The sequence below is a fragment of the Drosophila bipectinata genome, chromosome 3R (genome assembly GCF_030179905.1).
Source record: "Drosophila bipectinata strain 14024-0381.07 chromosome 3R, DbipHiC1v2, whole genome shotgun sequence".
NCBI classification, from domain to species: Eukaryota; Metazoa; Arthropoda; class Insecta; order Diptera; family Drosophilidae; genus Drosophila; species Drosophila bipectinata.
In genome coordinates, this window is record NC_091739.1 from 12,036,965 (window position 1) to 12,049,604 (window position 12,640).

General features: G+C 45.5%; 6 protein-coding genes across 6 annotated transcripts; 2 read left to right on the forward strand and 4 right to left on the reverse strand.

Annotated features, from left to right (window-relative positions):
* Nucleotides 1-24: 24 nt before the first annotated feature.
* Nucleotides 25-7,888, reverse strand: rec (recombination-defective). Its single transcript, XM_017247830.3, has 2 exons — nucleotides 5,598-7,888; nucleotides 25-491 (listed from the first exon to the last, which is right to left on the reverse strand). Exons 1-2 carry the CDS (start codon nucleotides 7,841-7,843, stop codon nucleotides 98-100), a joined length of 2,640 nt encoding a protein of 879 aa, XP_017103319.2. The 5' UTR covers nucleotides 7,844-7,888; the 3' UTR covers nucleotides 25-97.
* Nucleotides 1,121-5,568, forward strand: LOC108129657 (nose resistant to fluoxetine protein 6). The gene is made up of 9 exons (XM_017247831.3): nucleotides 1,121-1,144; nucleotides 1,405-1,606; nucleotides 2,484-2,779; nucleotides 3,559-3,724; nucleotides 3,791-4,494; nucleotides 4,554-4,747; nucleotides 4,800-5,140; nucleotides 5,205-5,347; nucleotides 5,401-5,568. Exons 1-9 carry the CDS (start codon nucleotides 1,121-1,123, stop codon nucleotides 5,503-5,505), a joined length of 2,175 nt encoding a protein of 724 aa, XP_017103320.2. The 3' UTR covers nucleotides 5,506-5,568.
* A 200-nt stretch (nucleotides 7,889-8,088) lies between the features above and the next one.
* Nucleotides 8,089-8,821, reverse strand: LOC108129365 (uncharacterized). Its single transcript, XM_017247336.3, has 2 exons — nucleotides 8,680-8,821; nucleotides 8,089-8,622 (listed from the first exon to the last, which is right to left on the reverse strand). Exons 1-2 carry the CDS (start codon nucleotides 8,731-8,733, stop codon nucleotides 8,188-8,190), a joined length of 489 nt encoding a protein of 162 aa, XP_017102825.2. The 5' UTR covers nucleotides 8,734-8,821; the 3' UTR covers nucleotides 8,089-8,187.
* Nucleotides 8,800-10,097, reverse strand: LOC108129363 (uncharacterized). Its single transcript, XM_017247335.3, has 2 exons — nucleotides 9,614-10,097; nucleotides 8,800-9,298 (listed from the first exon to the last, which is right to left on the reverse strand). Exons 1-2 carry the CDS (start codon nucleotides 9,929-9,931, stop codon nucleotides 8,888-8,890), a joined length of 729 nt encoding a protein of 242 aa, XP_017102824.2. The 5' UTR covers nucleotides 9,932-10,097; the 3' UTR covers nucleotides 8,800-8,887.
* Nucleotides 10,098-10,269: 172 nt separating this feature from the next.
* Nucleotides 10,270-11,366, forward strand: Arpc3A (Actin-related protein 2/3 complex, subunit 3A). Its single transcript, XM_017247226.3, has 3 exons — nucleotides 10,270-10,405; nucleotides 10,560-10,733; nucleotides 10,790-11,366. The coding sequence occupies exons 1-3, from the start codon at nucleotides 10,400-10,402 to the stop codon at nucleotides 11,141-11,143; spliced, it is 534 nt and encodes a 177-aa protein (XP_017102715.1). The 5' UTR covers nucleotides 10,270-10,399; the 3' UTR covers nucleotides 11,144-11,366.
* A 53-nt stretch (nucleotides 11,367-11,419) lies between these two features.
* On the reverse strand, nucleotides 11,420-12,509 carry ND-23 (NADH dehydrogenase (ubiquinone) 23 kDa subunit). Its single transcript, XM_017247225.3, has 3 exons — nucleotides 12,371-12,509; nucleotides 11,738-12,189; nucleotides 11,420-11,658 (listed from the first exon to the last, which is right to left on the reverse strand). The coding sequence occupies exons 1-3, from the start codon at nucleotides 12,408-12,410 to the stop codon at nucleotides 11,497-11,499; spliced, it is 654 nt and encodes a 217-aa protein (XP_017102714.1). The 5' UTR covers nucleotides 12,411-12,509; the 3' UTR covers nucleotides 11,420-11,496.
* Nucleotides 12,510-12,640: the final 131 nt, after the last annotated feature.

Here is a 12,640-nt window from a genome sequence, read left to right on the forward strand (position 1 = left end):
TAATTTCAACTTTAAATAGCGATCTAGCCTAATTAGTTTCTAAAATCACTTAGAACGAGACTTTCTGTAAATATTGACTCGGTCATTGTCGCTTTGTTTAGTCCGGAACCACTTCGTACATGTTTGCACCCTTCTTGAGCAAATAGCCCCCCATGTTGGCGGTCTCCACCAGCTGGCTGACGCCCGTCAAGATGCCCGCCCGCGTTGCAATCTCCTTTAGCTCCTCCATCTCGAAAATGCGCCGGCCCAGTGCCTCTCCGCGCCGCTGCATCATGACCACGAAATTGCGCAGTTGGGCGCTTTTTCCGCCTCCACCACCTCGACCGGATGCACTGCGTCCGGGGCCGGGGTCATCACCTGTCTTGAGGCTGGTCTGGGCGATGCTTTCCGTCAAAAGGGCGATCACATCGCGCACGTGCTGGATGGTAACCATCAGAGATAGATCCAAGCGGGCACGAGCTTGGGACAAGCTGATTAGGCCTTTAAGTTGGCTGAAACGAAAAGATTAAGAATATTATTAAAAAAATAAATAAAATTGGCCAGCTATTAAGGAACTTGACCTTCCCACATACAGCCTTTCAGGAAATTCCCTTTTTTGAAAACCAAGTTTGTGACTTAAGTCTTTTGTTTCGTCACATTTCCTAAAATTCTCAACACGTGTTATTATTCTTCTCTACCGTTTTTGAATATCTCTGATGAGTTGGGCCCTTGGGCTTCCAGTTTGGGCCGTTTTCTTCTTGACCCCCAAATCAATTTCGCATTTTGTTTTAGTCATAATCTACGCTGTTCTACATGGTGGGTTCTACTAAATTATGGAAACTAACAGCCATGTTTGCTTGATAGATCCAAACAAAAAAACAGTCAAAACGAGTTTTATTAAAGAATATTTTTTGGGGAATTACATTGGAGGCCTCTTGGCCGAATCTCTACTGGCCAACAGCTGCTGGTAATAAGGTAAGCATAAATCACCTATATGTGGGCGATGGATGGCCCAGCATCGAACATGTTCCAACGCATTTCGATTTTGCTTTTGCGTTTTGTTTTATTTCACTTTTCCGGGGGAGTTTTGAAATGCCCGAACAGCTCGATGCCCCAAACTCGATCATCATCATTACAGAAAATGCAGCGACCGCTGAGGCTTAGGGTCTGAGGCATCCGTAGACTTGAACTTCATTTCATTCTCGGCTCGCACGTTGGCGCAAACGGTTCATTAGCTAGCTGGTCGGTGTGTCGGTTCGATACCGAGTGCATTTCCTAACATTGACATTGGCCGGACAGCAGAAGCCCGTGGGTCTGGGTCTGGTCACTGGAGCAGCTTGCATCTTCCAGCCGCCTCTTTGTTTTTTTTTCGCTTCATTTATATCGTGTGTCGGTTGATGAAATTTCGCTTCTTATTGTTATTAGTGGTGCGCAGGTGTTGTTGTGGTATTTGATTCGGGTGAGCCCACGGCAATTTGGGTGACGAAAGTGCCAAGAGTCTTTGAAACTCAATCAATTAGAGAGTGCATTACGATCGGGGGAGCTGATTGGATTCATCCCACGATGATGCTACAAATCGTGGCTTTAGCGGCGGTTATATCGGCTGCGCAATCTTTTCAATTGAACAGTAAGTTGGCAACCATAAACAGGATTAATGTATCCCATAAAGATGATTTACGATCCTACTATATAAGTGTGCTAATATTTGTTTAATAAGAATTCGTGCCAAAGTTGTATAACAAGTCAACAGATCATAAAGATCCACAGATATATGCCTACTCATTAATAAATTCTTAGGCTGCTAGAGAAGATTGACTAATTATGGTGTGAGTATCGAAAAAACAAACATTAGAAAAGCAATTATGGCACATGATTAATTCACCTTGAATTTGCGTTTTACCCATTTCCTGGACAAAATGGGAAATTTTCCATACCCACAAATCGGAGTCACATAATCTATTGTAAAGTGACATCTGATCAGATTGCATGTTATGCTTGTCAATCGATATAACTATAGAACATTTAGGATAGGACTGTGATTACCCCCATCATCTGTCTGCACCTCATCCTCCCGATCGCGTGCTCGGCAGCGCAAAAGTTCCCCTTCCGAAATCTTTCCGAGACTGGAGTGACGGGGCATTATTTTGACAAACAATTAACTCAGCCAGAGTGTCTGGATCTTGACAAGAGATTGAGGCTCTATATTGGGCAGTACTGACAAAAAAAAGCATTACAATATTTACATTTGGTTGTTTGGTTTTTTCCCCCCAACGCAGATTAGATGAAGATGCTGCGGCTAGTCACTGCAATAAATGCAAAACAAGTTCAAGTTCTGACAAAGGAACGAGTTTCCTTTCACTTGAGTTAACTGCCATTGAACTCGAGGTGTTCTGCGGTTCTAGAGAAAAAGGATCTTTTCGCGGATCCCAAAACTAGTTTTGCTCTTAATGAGCTGATTCATACATCTGATCCCTCATGACGTTTCTCGATCGGTTTTTTTGCAGTGACGCAGTTCTATGAGATGCCGCCGCTGTACGACTTGGATGACTACGATCGATGCCTTCAGGAGTTTAATGGCCAGTCCTCCACCTACTGCTTTGTCAGGGCGGAAGTCCAGCCGGACGAGTCCGCTTCCTCCTGGCGGGCTATAACAGAGATCTCGCAGTACGATCGCCATCACTTCGATCACCGGCAGCTCTACTTTGGTCTCTGCCTGCGAGAGTGCGAGGACTCGCTATCCGAGCTGAATGAAGACGAGCTGGAGGCCCTTCAAGCTGGTCTCCTAACGGACAACCCCAAGGTAAGGCCCCACAGAAGTGTCACCTCATCCGATACGATTCAGCTTCGGCTAACGATCGATTTAATTCAATCTAAAATTTGAACAATCAAACACGCTGATGGGCAGATATTTCAAAACCCATCCAAGGCGTCGCTCGGAATGGTCAATCAACAATCATTGGGCACAGAAGCCGTGATAACAGCACCAAAGTTTATTCAACTCGCAGGCCGCAAATTGAAAAGCCAGAGGCGGTGGTAGAGGGGTATCTTTCTTGTATTCGATATTGTAAAATAAGAATAACCTTAAGAGCAATTAAATCTTAATGAAGGCTTTCAAAGTTACAACAGTAACATTTCCATTAAACTGACTTGCCATTAAACCCCATTCACATGACGCCTCTGGCCTCCGGTGCGTGATCTTCATCTTCATTTATTTATAAACATTGCATAAATTAGAGCCGGAAAATCCGCTGATTAAACGACGGATAGCTGGGTAATGGCAGCTGCTACGAATGGGAATGGGAATGGGACTGCTGTGGTTTAAGCCATTGATGCAGTCGCCATCAAAATGCATCGTTGATGGCAGATTACACAAAAGCTCTTGTATTGACTTAGGCGTTGGCCAAAATTAGACATGGAATTGAGTGGTGGAGTGGCATCCAATCCGAAATCCGATCCAATTCAATCAAAAACCAAAACAAAGCGAATAATATGACACGCATTTCTTTCAAGGCCAAGGGCCTGCATTCGGAATCTGGCTTTTTAACGACCAGCTCTCCCATCAACTTTTTTTATTGGCAGGTGAACGTGTATTTGGACTTGTTCTCGGCGGAAACCGCTAACCGCCAACGGCACCAGCGACTCACCAATGTCTGTCTAAATTGGCGGTTGCAGCGCCGGGGATTTGGTGTCTTGGCCAAGAGCGTTGCGGAGTATTGCAACGAGGCGGGACAGCATGTGGAGGATGGTCAGTATACTAAGGTTATACCAAGAATTTGTCTTAGAAAATTATCACTTTTTGATGCCTCTCTAGATGCCTGGAACCTTAGCTTTTATGGTATCTTGGGTGCCCTTCTGGTTTTGGCCTGCCTGGGCAGCCTGGTGGACCTTCTTCTGAAGCGACGACGTCACGACAAGATGCTCAAGGAACGCGATCATTACAAGACCCCACCCAAGAGCACTGCCCAACAAGTCCTGCTAACCTTTTCGGTGGCCCGGAACTGGTATCGTTTGAACCAGGAACCCACTGGCAAGATCGGACGCGAGCTGCGGTTCCTCGACTGCTTCAAGTTCTTTGCCATGTTCATGGTCATCTTCGCGCACACCAACTGGGTGATCTACGAGAGCGCCATCAGCAACCCGCAGGACCCGGAGCGTCTGCTCCACACCGCAGCAGGCACCCTCCTGGTCTCCGGGTCTCTAATAACAGTTACGTTTTTTGTGATCAGTGGCCTGCTTCTGACCATCAATTGGCTAGCGGTGTCCCGCACAGTGGAGTCTAAGAAGGAACACTGGAGTGTTGGGCAGTATGCTTTGGTCTTTCTGAAGTTCAATGTGTTCCGGTACATCCGCCTGACAGTCCCTTACGCCTTTGTCCTGCTGATGAGCGGAGTGTATTTTGAAAATGCCGGAGGTCCTCTATGGCGGCACATATTCGAGCGGGAGCAGTTGTCCTGTCGCCGCAACTGGTGGACGAATCTCCTGTACATCAACAACTTTGTGCGCACGGATGAGAGGGTAATGCGAAGTATAATCTTAGTGATTCAGATGGAAGATGACTATTTTTTTAATTGCAGTGCCTGCTTCAGGGCTGGTACTTGGCGGCGGATACGCACTCCTTTGTGCTGAGTCTGATCCTGCTCATGGTGGGTCATCGCTTCGCCAAATGGAGCAAGCACCTTTATGCGGGAATTCTCGCCACTTTTGTGGCTATTCCAATGGTGCTCACCTACGTCATGGACTACTACCCCATCTTTATACCAACACCACAGTGAGTGCCATGGAAATTCTTTTTAAAAACTTTTCTAATATTCTTAAAACAGAACCCAAAAGGACTCATTTATCGGAGATCGCCAGTTTACGGAATTCTACACTTCATCCGTGATGAACTTTGGCTCCTACTTCTGTGGCGTTTTGGCAGCCTTGGTCTACGATCAACTGGCCCTGAAGCAATATAAGCTCCGAGAGCTGAAGAGTTTCCAGCTTCTTTGGTTTGCCCTCATCCCAGTGGGTATTCTGTGGCTGTTCAGCGCTCATCCCATCTTCCAGCACTACTATGTGGCTCCGTCCGCCATTTGGGGAGCCATTTATGCCGGTCTGCAGCGGAATCTCTGGGGCTTTGGTTTGGGCATCTTCATTGTGGGCATGGCCAGCAAAGTGGGATGTAAGTTTCATTCAAAACTATATCTTATCCTTAAAATATTAAAATAGTTATTCTACCTCACCAGGGATCTTTCGGAAGTTCGCCTGTCTGCCAATTTTCCGTATTCTAGGGCGCCTTACCTACGGAGCCTTCATTGTACATCTCCTGGTGGCCCGAATAGTCCTGGCCACTGTGAGGGAACCCATCTACTTTGGCACTGGCATGATGGTAAGTCGGTATGCTAGAGACCGAAAGGACATAAATAATACTTTTCCCCACAGTTCGCGTTTATCTTTTTCACGGTGACCATGTCCTATCTGTGCTCCTTCCTCCTGGCCATCTTCCTGGAGCTGCCCGTCTCCTCGTTTCTCAAGCTCATGCGATAGCTGAATGTCTCAACTTACAGCCCACTTACAATTAATTTAATTTAATAAGAAGTCCTAACTTAAATAAAATAAATACATTACCAATAGCTCACCTTACTCCTATCGGGCCGGAGTCGTTGTCAGAGGAAGTACTGCTCTCCTTCAGCTCCAGAAAGTACTGAAGGATGGCATTCATGGCGTCGTCGCTCAACTTGGGAGTTACTTGTTGCCGGGCGTAGGTAATGAACTTCTTGATGAGCACAGGAGGCACTAGTTCCAGGTCCACATCTTCCGGCAGGAGCTCCAACCGTTTATCCAGATCATAGTCCTGCTGCATGATGGTGTCGTTTTCATCCTCTTTCTTAACAGTTTCATCTGCTCCGCCAACTTCAGGAGCGCGGAAAGACGTATCTTCGCACATGGAGTCGCTGATCTTGGGCTTGAGGGCATAGCGAGCTGCGATCCTGGCCCGTTTCTTAGCCCCTGCATGAAGAGCCCGCACGTGTTCAGTCAGGGACTTGTCTCTTTCCGAGGGTTTGTCGAGTAATATGTAGACCAGATGGAACTCCTGCAACAGGGCTGGTGTGATGTTGATGTTTTGGAGAAGATATCGTCCTTCATCGTACTGGCCTCGCTGCGGATTGGCTGAAGCTATAATCGAGGGCCGTGCCGGAAAGGAGCCAAAGGCTCCTGGAAGCTGTACGGTAATCTCGCCCGATTGTAGGCACTGCAGGAGAACGGCCTGCTTGGAGGCCAACTTGTCCACGTCATCGAGAGTGCAGTGACCTCCTGCGCCGGCGGTCATCAATGCACCTGCCTGCAGGACCTTTTTATTTCGTCCCGAAAAGGTCACGCCCAAATGCTGAGCCGAGTGAGCCCCTTTTTTTCCGCTAACGTGTGCACCACGTTCCATGATCTGGGCGCAGCTCTGCAGGATCTTGCTCTTTCCAATGCCAGGATCGCCCACCAGCAGCACATGGATGGGGGAGTCGCCTCCCAAGAGCGAAAGCAGGCAGGCAGCTTTGGCCAGCTCATGTCCATAGACTTCGGGAGCTATCGACTGGACCAGGAGCTTGAAGCTGTTTGGCTCCGAGTTGATCATGGCAATTGCTTCCAGATCCCGATCGCTGAACTCCGTTTTCTTTTTTTCCGCATCCTCAATACTGACTGCTTTGAGATAGGCCTGCTTTTGGTCGTTGCTGGCATCATCCTCTCCCAGTTCCTGCAGCTTCAGCACTCCCGTGATGATCACCACCTGGCCAACTCGTACAGAGTCCACCAGGTCGTGGCGTAATTCAATATCTATTTCCTCCGGCGGTGTGTTTTCAAAGTCGTTCAAAGACAGGGTAGACTCCTCCAGTCGGATCATCTGCCTGGCAGAAAGTCGTGTATACGGGGAGCTTCTTAGTACCAGGAATCCATCGCGAGCCACACACTCGGATCTCTTGCAGTGGTAGGGACGTGGCTGAAAGGTTCCACGCTGACGCATTGCCATCTCCATTTGGCAGCGACTGCAGCGGAAAGCCTGCCACGCAAGGTTATAGGTTGGTTCTCCAATGCTGGCCACGGTCCCGTGGATAGCGAATAGAGTATCCACGCGGTCGTGGCCGATGCTGCTCAGCGAATTAACGGGTATAAAGCCTAATGGCCTTGCATAGATTTTGCGCAGTCGCTGGGTTGGTGGCACGTACTGCTCTGGCGTGGAAACGGCGCCCATGGCAGTATCCGAGGCGTCCAGAAAATGGTTCACAACCACAGTGTGCATGGCCAGAGAAAGAGTCGAAAGTGTTCGCAGGGGGTGTTCCTTGATGTCCTCCTCTAGCCCGGGCCACACTTCCTTTAGCTGCGCATCCTGTAGGATCTGTGAAGCCGTTAAACTGAAGAATCCTCGATCACGGGTCTTCACAAAGTCGTAGTTGTGCGGATTTCTTTGGTAATGAGCTTCCACGGCCATGATCCTTTTCGCCAGATCACTGTCCTCTGTGTAGGTGTCTCTCAAGAAGTACAACCTCCATCCGGAATATGCACGAGGATTATCCACAGCGATACTTTGAACCAGTAGCCCGTCCTCGGGGGCAGCGTAGTTCTCTGGACGCAAAAAGCTGCAGTCCATGGGTGCGCCACGACCGCGTTTGTTGGATGACCGACCCCAACCCCTGGGTTGACGGGTTGCCGGAGGATCCGCATTGGTGCCTCCCTCACCTGTGGCGGCCTCCCGATTTGGTTGCCGGTTGCCACGGGCAGGTATGACACGCCCATTTCGCCGGAAATAAAAGTACGGACGGTAGGCACCACCTCCGCGGGCCCGCCCACGCACGAAACGAGAAGGAGCCCGCCCTCGAGCCGGTGGGGGATTCATTTTAGACCTGGAATGTTTACAAATTTACGCGCTCCTCAATAGTGATGGAACTCATTCGATGAATTTGGGCGATATATTTTCGTCGCAGCGTTGCCGGATCCGGTATATCTTATATCTTATAGATCGCGACCAAAATTGGTTTGTTTTTATTACCCCTATACAATTGCTAGGTTTCTTAAATGCTGTGAAATAATGTATTAAAAGAAACCAAAAAAAAAAAAAAGGATGCTAAAAACGAAATAAAATTATGGTACATACTTAAATATTTTTAATATATTTAAATATTTTTATGAATGATTACATTATTTCATCTATTTGACCATTTTGTCTACAACCACAATTGCTTATTTTTCCTCAATCTCTTGAGATGCATTAAGAATCAAGTTCTGTTGCTTCAGAACGTCCAACTGAGATGGAGAACAATTCTCAAATATTTTCGAAATTTTATCCTTTACGATGATGAACGTGTTCAGGATGAGCTTGTGTTCCGTAACATTAAGCGGCTTGGCACTATTCAACTCCTGAAGGGTTTCAATGCACTCATCCAGCAGGGTCACCTGCCGTTTTTGCAACTCCCGCAGCTCCTCCTGGACAGACTTGAAGGTCTCGATTTGCCCATCCAGGCGAAGCGGCATATTTTTAATCGATTCCATTTGCTCGAGGTGCTTTTTGGAGTCTTCCGAGTCGTCGGAGGACACAGCTTTTAGTATGGCTTGCTCCTCTACTGGCTTGGATTCATTAACATCACCACATTTTTCGGGTTCTTCCTTGATTACAGTCTTTAAGACACTTAAATTTTAGAAATTCAATTGTAAATGTTTAACTAACAAACTTACTAGAACCTCCTTCTTCTGGTTTTGCAGCGATTTCGATTTGAACCTCTTACCCATATTTTTGCTTCAGTACTACTTTCAGAATCAATATAATTGTAATAAGTAATGAAAAGTAAGACAAACTTTTAAGTCAGCGCCTGCTTTTATCAAGTAACTCGATTACAATTGTCTAGATATGGAAACACAAATTGGGATGAATCGATTATTGCTCTTAGGATGAGGAATTCTGTCGGTTTCTCCCCTGAAAAATGGAATTAAAGGTTTGGGGACATTTTTCAAGGCGCGATAACTGCTTGAGCATGTCCTCCAGAAGTAGACTGGGTCCCTCGTCCGGTTCCCGGATAAGCCCATACGCCTCGGCATTGGCGATCCGGTGTTGGAGCAGCGGCATATACGGTCCTCTGAAATGCGGCGCTCCGCTTACCGAATCTTTTGATGGCAATGTCGCCTGCATTCCGGCCGTATCCGTCTTCATGGGTCGGCCAGCCGGTTGATTCGGACGGAACCTGGGAGCCCTGTAGCCGAACTTTCTCTTTCTCTCTGCCTCGGAATGGTTGTCACCCGCATCCTCTGATTCATAAGGAAGGTTATAAAAACGCAACCCGTAAATTCCGGGTCTTGGCTGGTTAAAGGAATAAATTAAAGAAAAATATATATGAGAACGACGATTCAAAATGGGGTATCCCCTATAAAATTCTGATAAATGCATGGAGGAACAATATGAGCCCCACCAAAGGCCATATCTTTGCCAATTTTTATCCGATTCCTGATTGGAGTACCTTAAACGATTTGTAGATCGATTCTCTATCAATTTACATTAAAATACAGAAAAAATACTACTTCTTAGAATTTCTGTGAAATTTTTGAAGGGATCGGAATATTTGTCCGATTCTTAAGAGATTGCCTTACATGCCTTACAAGATTTACGAATACTTACAGCCCTCATATTTCGCTCAGCATTGTATCCATCGTCGATCTCGTCAGAGTAATCGTCCTGTTCTTCCCCTAAATCGACCGCCCTTCTGTCTCCAATATTTGGCACCTGTGGAACGAACTCCGAAGCACTTGCCCTCAACCCTTGTCTGGCCACAGGTGCCGGGGGAGAAGCGGGAGCCACTGGCCCCGGTGCATTGGCAATGGTATCCAGTTCCAAACACAGTCTCTTGTAGGCCATCGCCGATATTTCTAGTTGACTTAAATTCAATTGACCAGAAAATGGGGCCACGTTATGCAAGAAATGTTTACTGTGATCCATAGAGAGCGAAGGGGACCCAAAGCAAATACTCTTCAAGGAGCGCGCACATCTAAAATTTAATTTTTAAGTTTTTTAGCCAACAAATGAGATGTCAAACAGTTGATTATAACTATTTTTTTTTGTTTATCTGAACGGTGACTTTGTGTAAAATACAATTTTTAACATAAAATTTATCATTTTATTAATGCCAAAGAAAAATTCTTATAATTACAAACTTTGACATTGATAGTTTTTAATTTCCTAAACATTTAAATTCTGTTGTGGCGCGAAAGAAAACAAAAGCGAAGCTCGAATTTTCGAACTGAAGGCACGAACCATGAAATTTACGATATAAAGATACCATTTATGCAAAAAATATCGATATATCGATATGGAGTAATTTATGTAAAAAATAACTTGGTCACATTTAAATAAATCACAATAAAATTGTTAATTACTTCTTTAAATAATAGTATTTACTATTTTATCATGCCGGTAACTAATATAACTTATTTAAAACCCACCTAACCAATAAACCTTTAAAGTAATCAAAAGCCATAGTGCATCTATGCTTTTTTATTACTTTGAGACCCCCTGCTAAGGTTGGAGTTTTGTTGAAAAATAAAAATAACATCAAATATTTTCACAGGCCTACCACTCCCAGATCAAGGAATTTCGCCAACAGGTGGGCAACATGGCAATCTTGCCGTTGAGGACCCAGGTGCGAGGACCAGCGCCCACGGCAAACACAGAAAGCGACATCATTGATGAGTCACTTTACTTCTTCAAAGCCAATGTTTTTTTCCGTACATATGAAATAAAGGTGAGCTTTTAATCATGATTCCATTTAAATGCCAAATAATCCCCATCTTAATTCAGTCCGAGGTGGATCGAGTTCTAATCTATGTTACCCTCTACATAACCGAGTGTCTGAAAAGGCTCAATCGATGCACTAGCAAGGCTCAAGGACAACAGGAGATGTATAGCTTAGCCATCTCCAAGTTCGACATTCCCGGCGATGCAGGATTTCCTTTAAATGCTGTTTATGCTAAACCCCAATCAGCCCAGGATGCGGACCTAATGCGTCAGTACCTGTTGCAAATACGCCATGAAACCGGCAACCGGGTGGTGGAAAAGGTTTTCGGCACCGAAGATGGCAAGCCTAATAAGTGGTGGACTTGCTTCGCCAAGAAGAAGTTCATGGAGAAGAGCCTGGCCGGCCCAGGTCAATAAGTAACTTCCCATAGAATCTGCTAGGACTTCTTTTTTATGTTTGCCAAGGCAACTATTGTCAGCTTCCATAATCTAAAAATTTGGTGAAGCTACATTGCTTCGTGTCCTGATTAGCCAGGTTATAAGTTACGATATCAAAGTTTCACCATAAAAGCATTTAGCTGTTTAAAGTTATACATAAATTATTTAAATTCTAATAAAATCTTCTACATCTTTAATAAAAGTCAATCTATTGGACTGCATTTGAGAATCAATCCTTTAAGAAGCAACAAAATATTTAAGACGCAGCCACGGCAACGATCTTTAATTGGAAAATCGTTCTAAACAAGGAAATCTAAAATTTACATTCATAATTAACGATAGAGATGATCGGCCTGCAGGTTAGAGGCGATTTCGGACTCCCACTTGTCGCCATTGCAGAGAAGCTTCTCCTTGTTGTAAAGCAACTCCTCGTGCGTCTCTGTGGAGAATTCAAAGTTAGGTCCTTCCACGATGGCGTCAACGGGGCATGCCTCCTGTATAAATGGAAGATACCAATTTTTAGATATTGATTCTTGCAATTTTAAATTTTATGTTAAAAGAAATGTTTCCCACCTGACAGAAGCCGCAGTAGATACACTTGGTCATGTCGATATCGTAGCGGGTTGTTCGCCTGCTTCCGTCAGCGCGCTCCTCTGCCTCAATGGTAATGGCCTGGGCTGGGCAGATGGCCTCACACAGCTTGCAAGCGATGCAACGCTCCTCGCCACTGGGATAGCGCCGCAGAGCGTGCTCGCCACGGAAACGTGGACTGAGCGGTCCCTTCTCGAAGGGATAGTTGATGGTGGCCGGCTCCTTGAAGATATGTGCCAGGGTGACTGCGAAACCGCGGAAGAGCTCTCCGAAGAACATGGTAGTGGCGGCCCGATCAGTAATATCCGCAAACTCCATGCTCAGCTCCTTGTTGTTTACGTAGACGTAGCCCTGGGGTACTGGCACAATATCTTTCGGTTCGGCTTTTTGGGCGGCCAGCAACCTGGCGCCATGGGTGCCAAACATGCGCTGACCTGCGGAGGAACCAATCCATAGTTAAATCACTGGTTAAAATCAATTATTTATTCAATTTTGTCCTTTGTTTTTCTATGACATAAGCTTATATAACCTCACTCGGCGCTATTTTCCCCCGGATTTTACGGTTTTCCGGCGCTTGGAAGTGAGTGAGATCAAAGCTTTCCATTCGCCACTAACCATTGCGCGATGCGGTGAAAATTCGCATAGTTAGCGACATGTTTGCGGCCCAATTAGTCTAAAAACTGCCAAAAATATTGTTTTGCTATTGAATTTCCTCGAACGGTTATCGAAACAGTGACTGCCAACTTATCTGAAATGAAGAGAGTGAAAGGAGCTATCGATAAATTATTTTTATGAATAAAAAATTGTTATGGCGAGTTTTAAAAGTCAATAGGGTAAAAATAAACAAAGTTAGTAAGTTAAATAGGTATTAACCTAATAAAATAT

Bases quoted from the DNA above. Each gene is read 5' to 3' on its own strand.
- LOC108129657 (XM_017247831.3), top strand. From the start codon at position 1,121: ATGCAGCGACCGCTGAGGCTTAGG. The intron at 3,725-3,790 runs GTCAGTATACTA...ATGCCTCTCTAG, and splicing joins GGGACAGCATGTGGAGGATG to ATGCCTGGAACCTTAGCTTT. The intron at 5,141-5,204 runs GTAAGTTTCATT...CTACCTCACCAG, and splicing joins CATGGCCAGCAAAGTGGGAT to GGATCTTTCGGAAGTTCGCC.
- rec (XM_017247830.3), bottom strand. From the start codon at position 7,843: ATGAATCCCCCACCGGCTCGAGGGCGGGCTCCTTCTCGTTTCGTGCGT. The intron at 492-5,597 runs GTGAGCTATTGG...TTTTCGTTTCAG, and splicing joins TCCGGCCCGATAGGAGTAAG to CCAACTTAAAGGCCTAATCA.
- LOC108129365 (XM_017247336.3), bottom strand. From the start codon at position 8,733: ATGGGTAAGAGGTTCAAATCGAAATCGCTGCAAAACCAGAAGAAGGAG. The intron at 8,623-8,679 runs GTAAGTTTGTTA...AGTGTCTTAAAG, and splicing joins ACCAGAAGAAGGAGGTTCTA to ACTGTAATCAAGGAAGAACC.
- LOC108129363 (XM_017247335.3), bottom strand. From the start codon at position 9,931: ATGGATCACAGTAAACATTTCTTGCATAACGTGGCCCCATTTTCTGGT. The intron at 9,299-9,613 runs GTAAGTATTCGT...TCCTTTAACCAG, and splicing joins CTGAGCGAAATATGAGGGCT to CCAAGACCCGGAATTTACGG.
- Arpc3A (XM_017247226.3), top strand. The intron at 10,734-10,789 runs GTGAGCTTTTAA...ATCTTAATTCAG, and splicing joins TCCGTACATATGAAATAAAG to TCCGAGGTGGATCGAGTTCT.
- ND-23 (XM_017247225.3), bottom strand. From the start codon at position 12,410: ATGTCGCTAACTATGCGAATTTTCACCGCATCGCGCAATG. The intron at 12,190-12,370 runs GTTAGTGGCGAA...GTTCCTCCGCAG, and splicing joins TTTCACCGCATCGCGCAATG to GTCAGCGCATGTTTGGCACC. The intron at 11,659-11,737 runs GTGGGAAACATT...CCATTTATACAG, and splicing joins TCTACTGCGGCTTCTGTCAG to GAGGCATGCCCCGTTGACGC.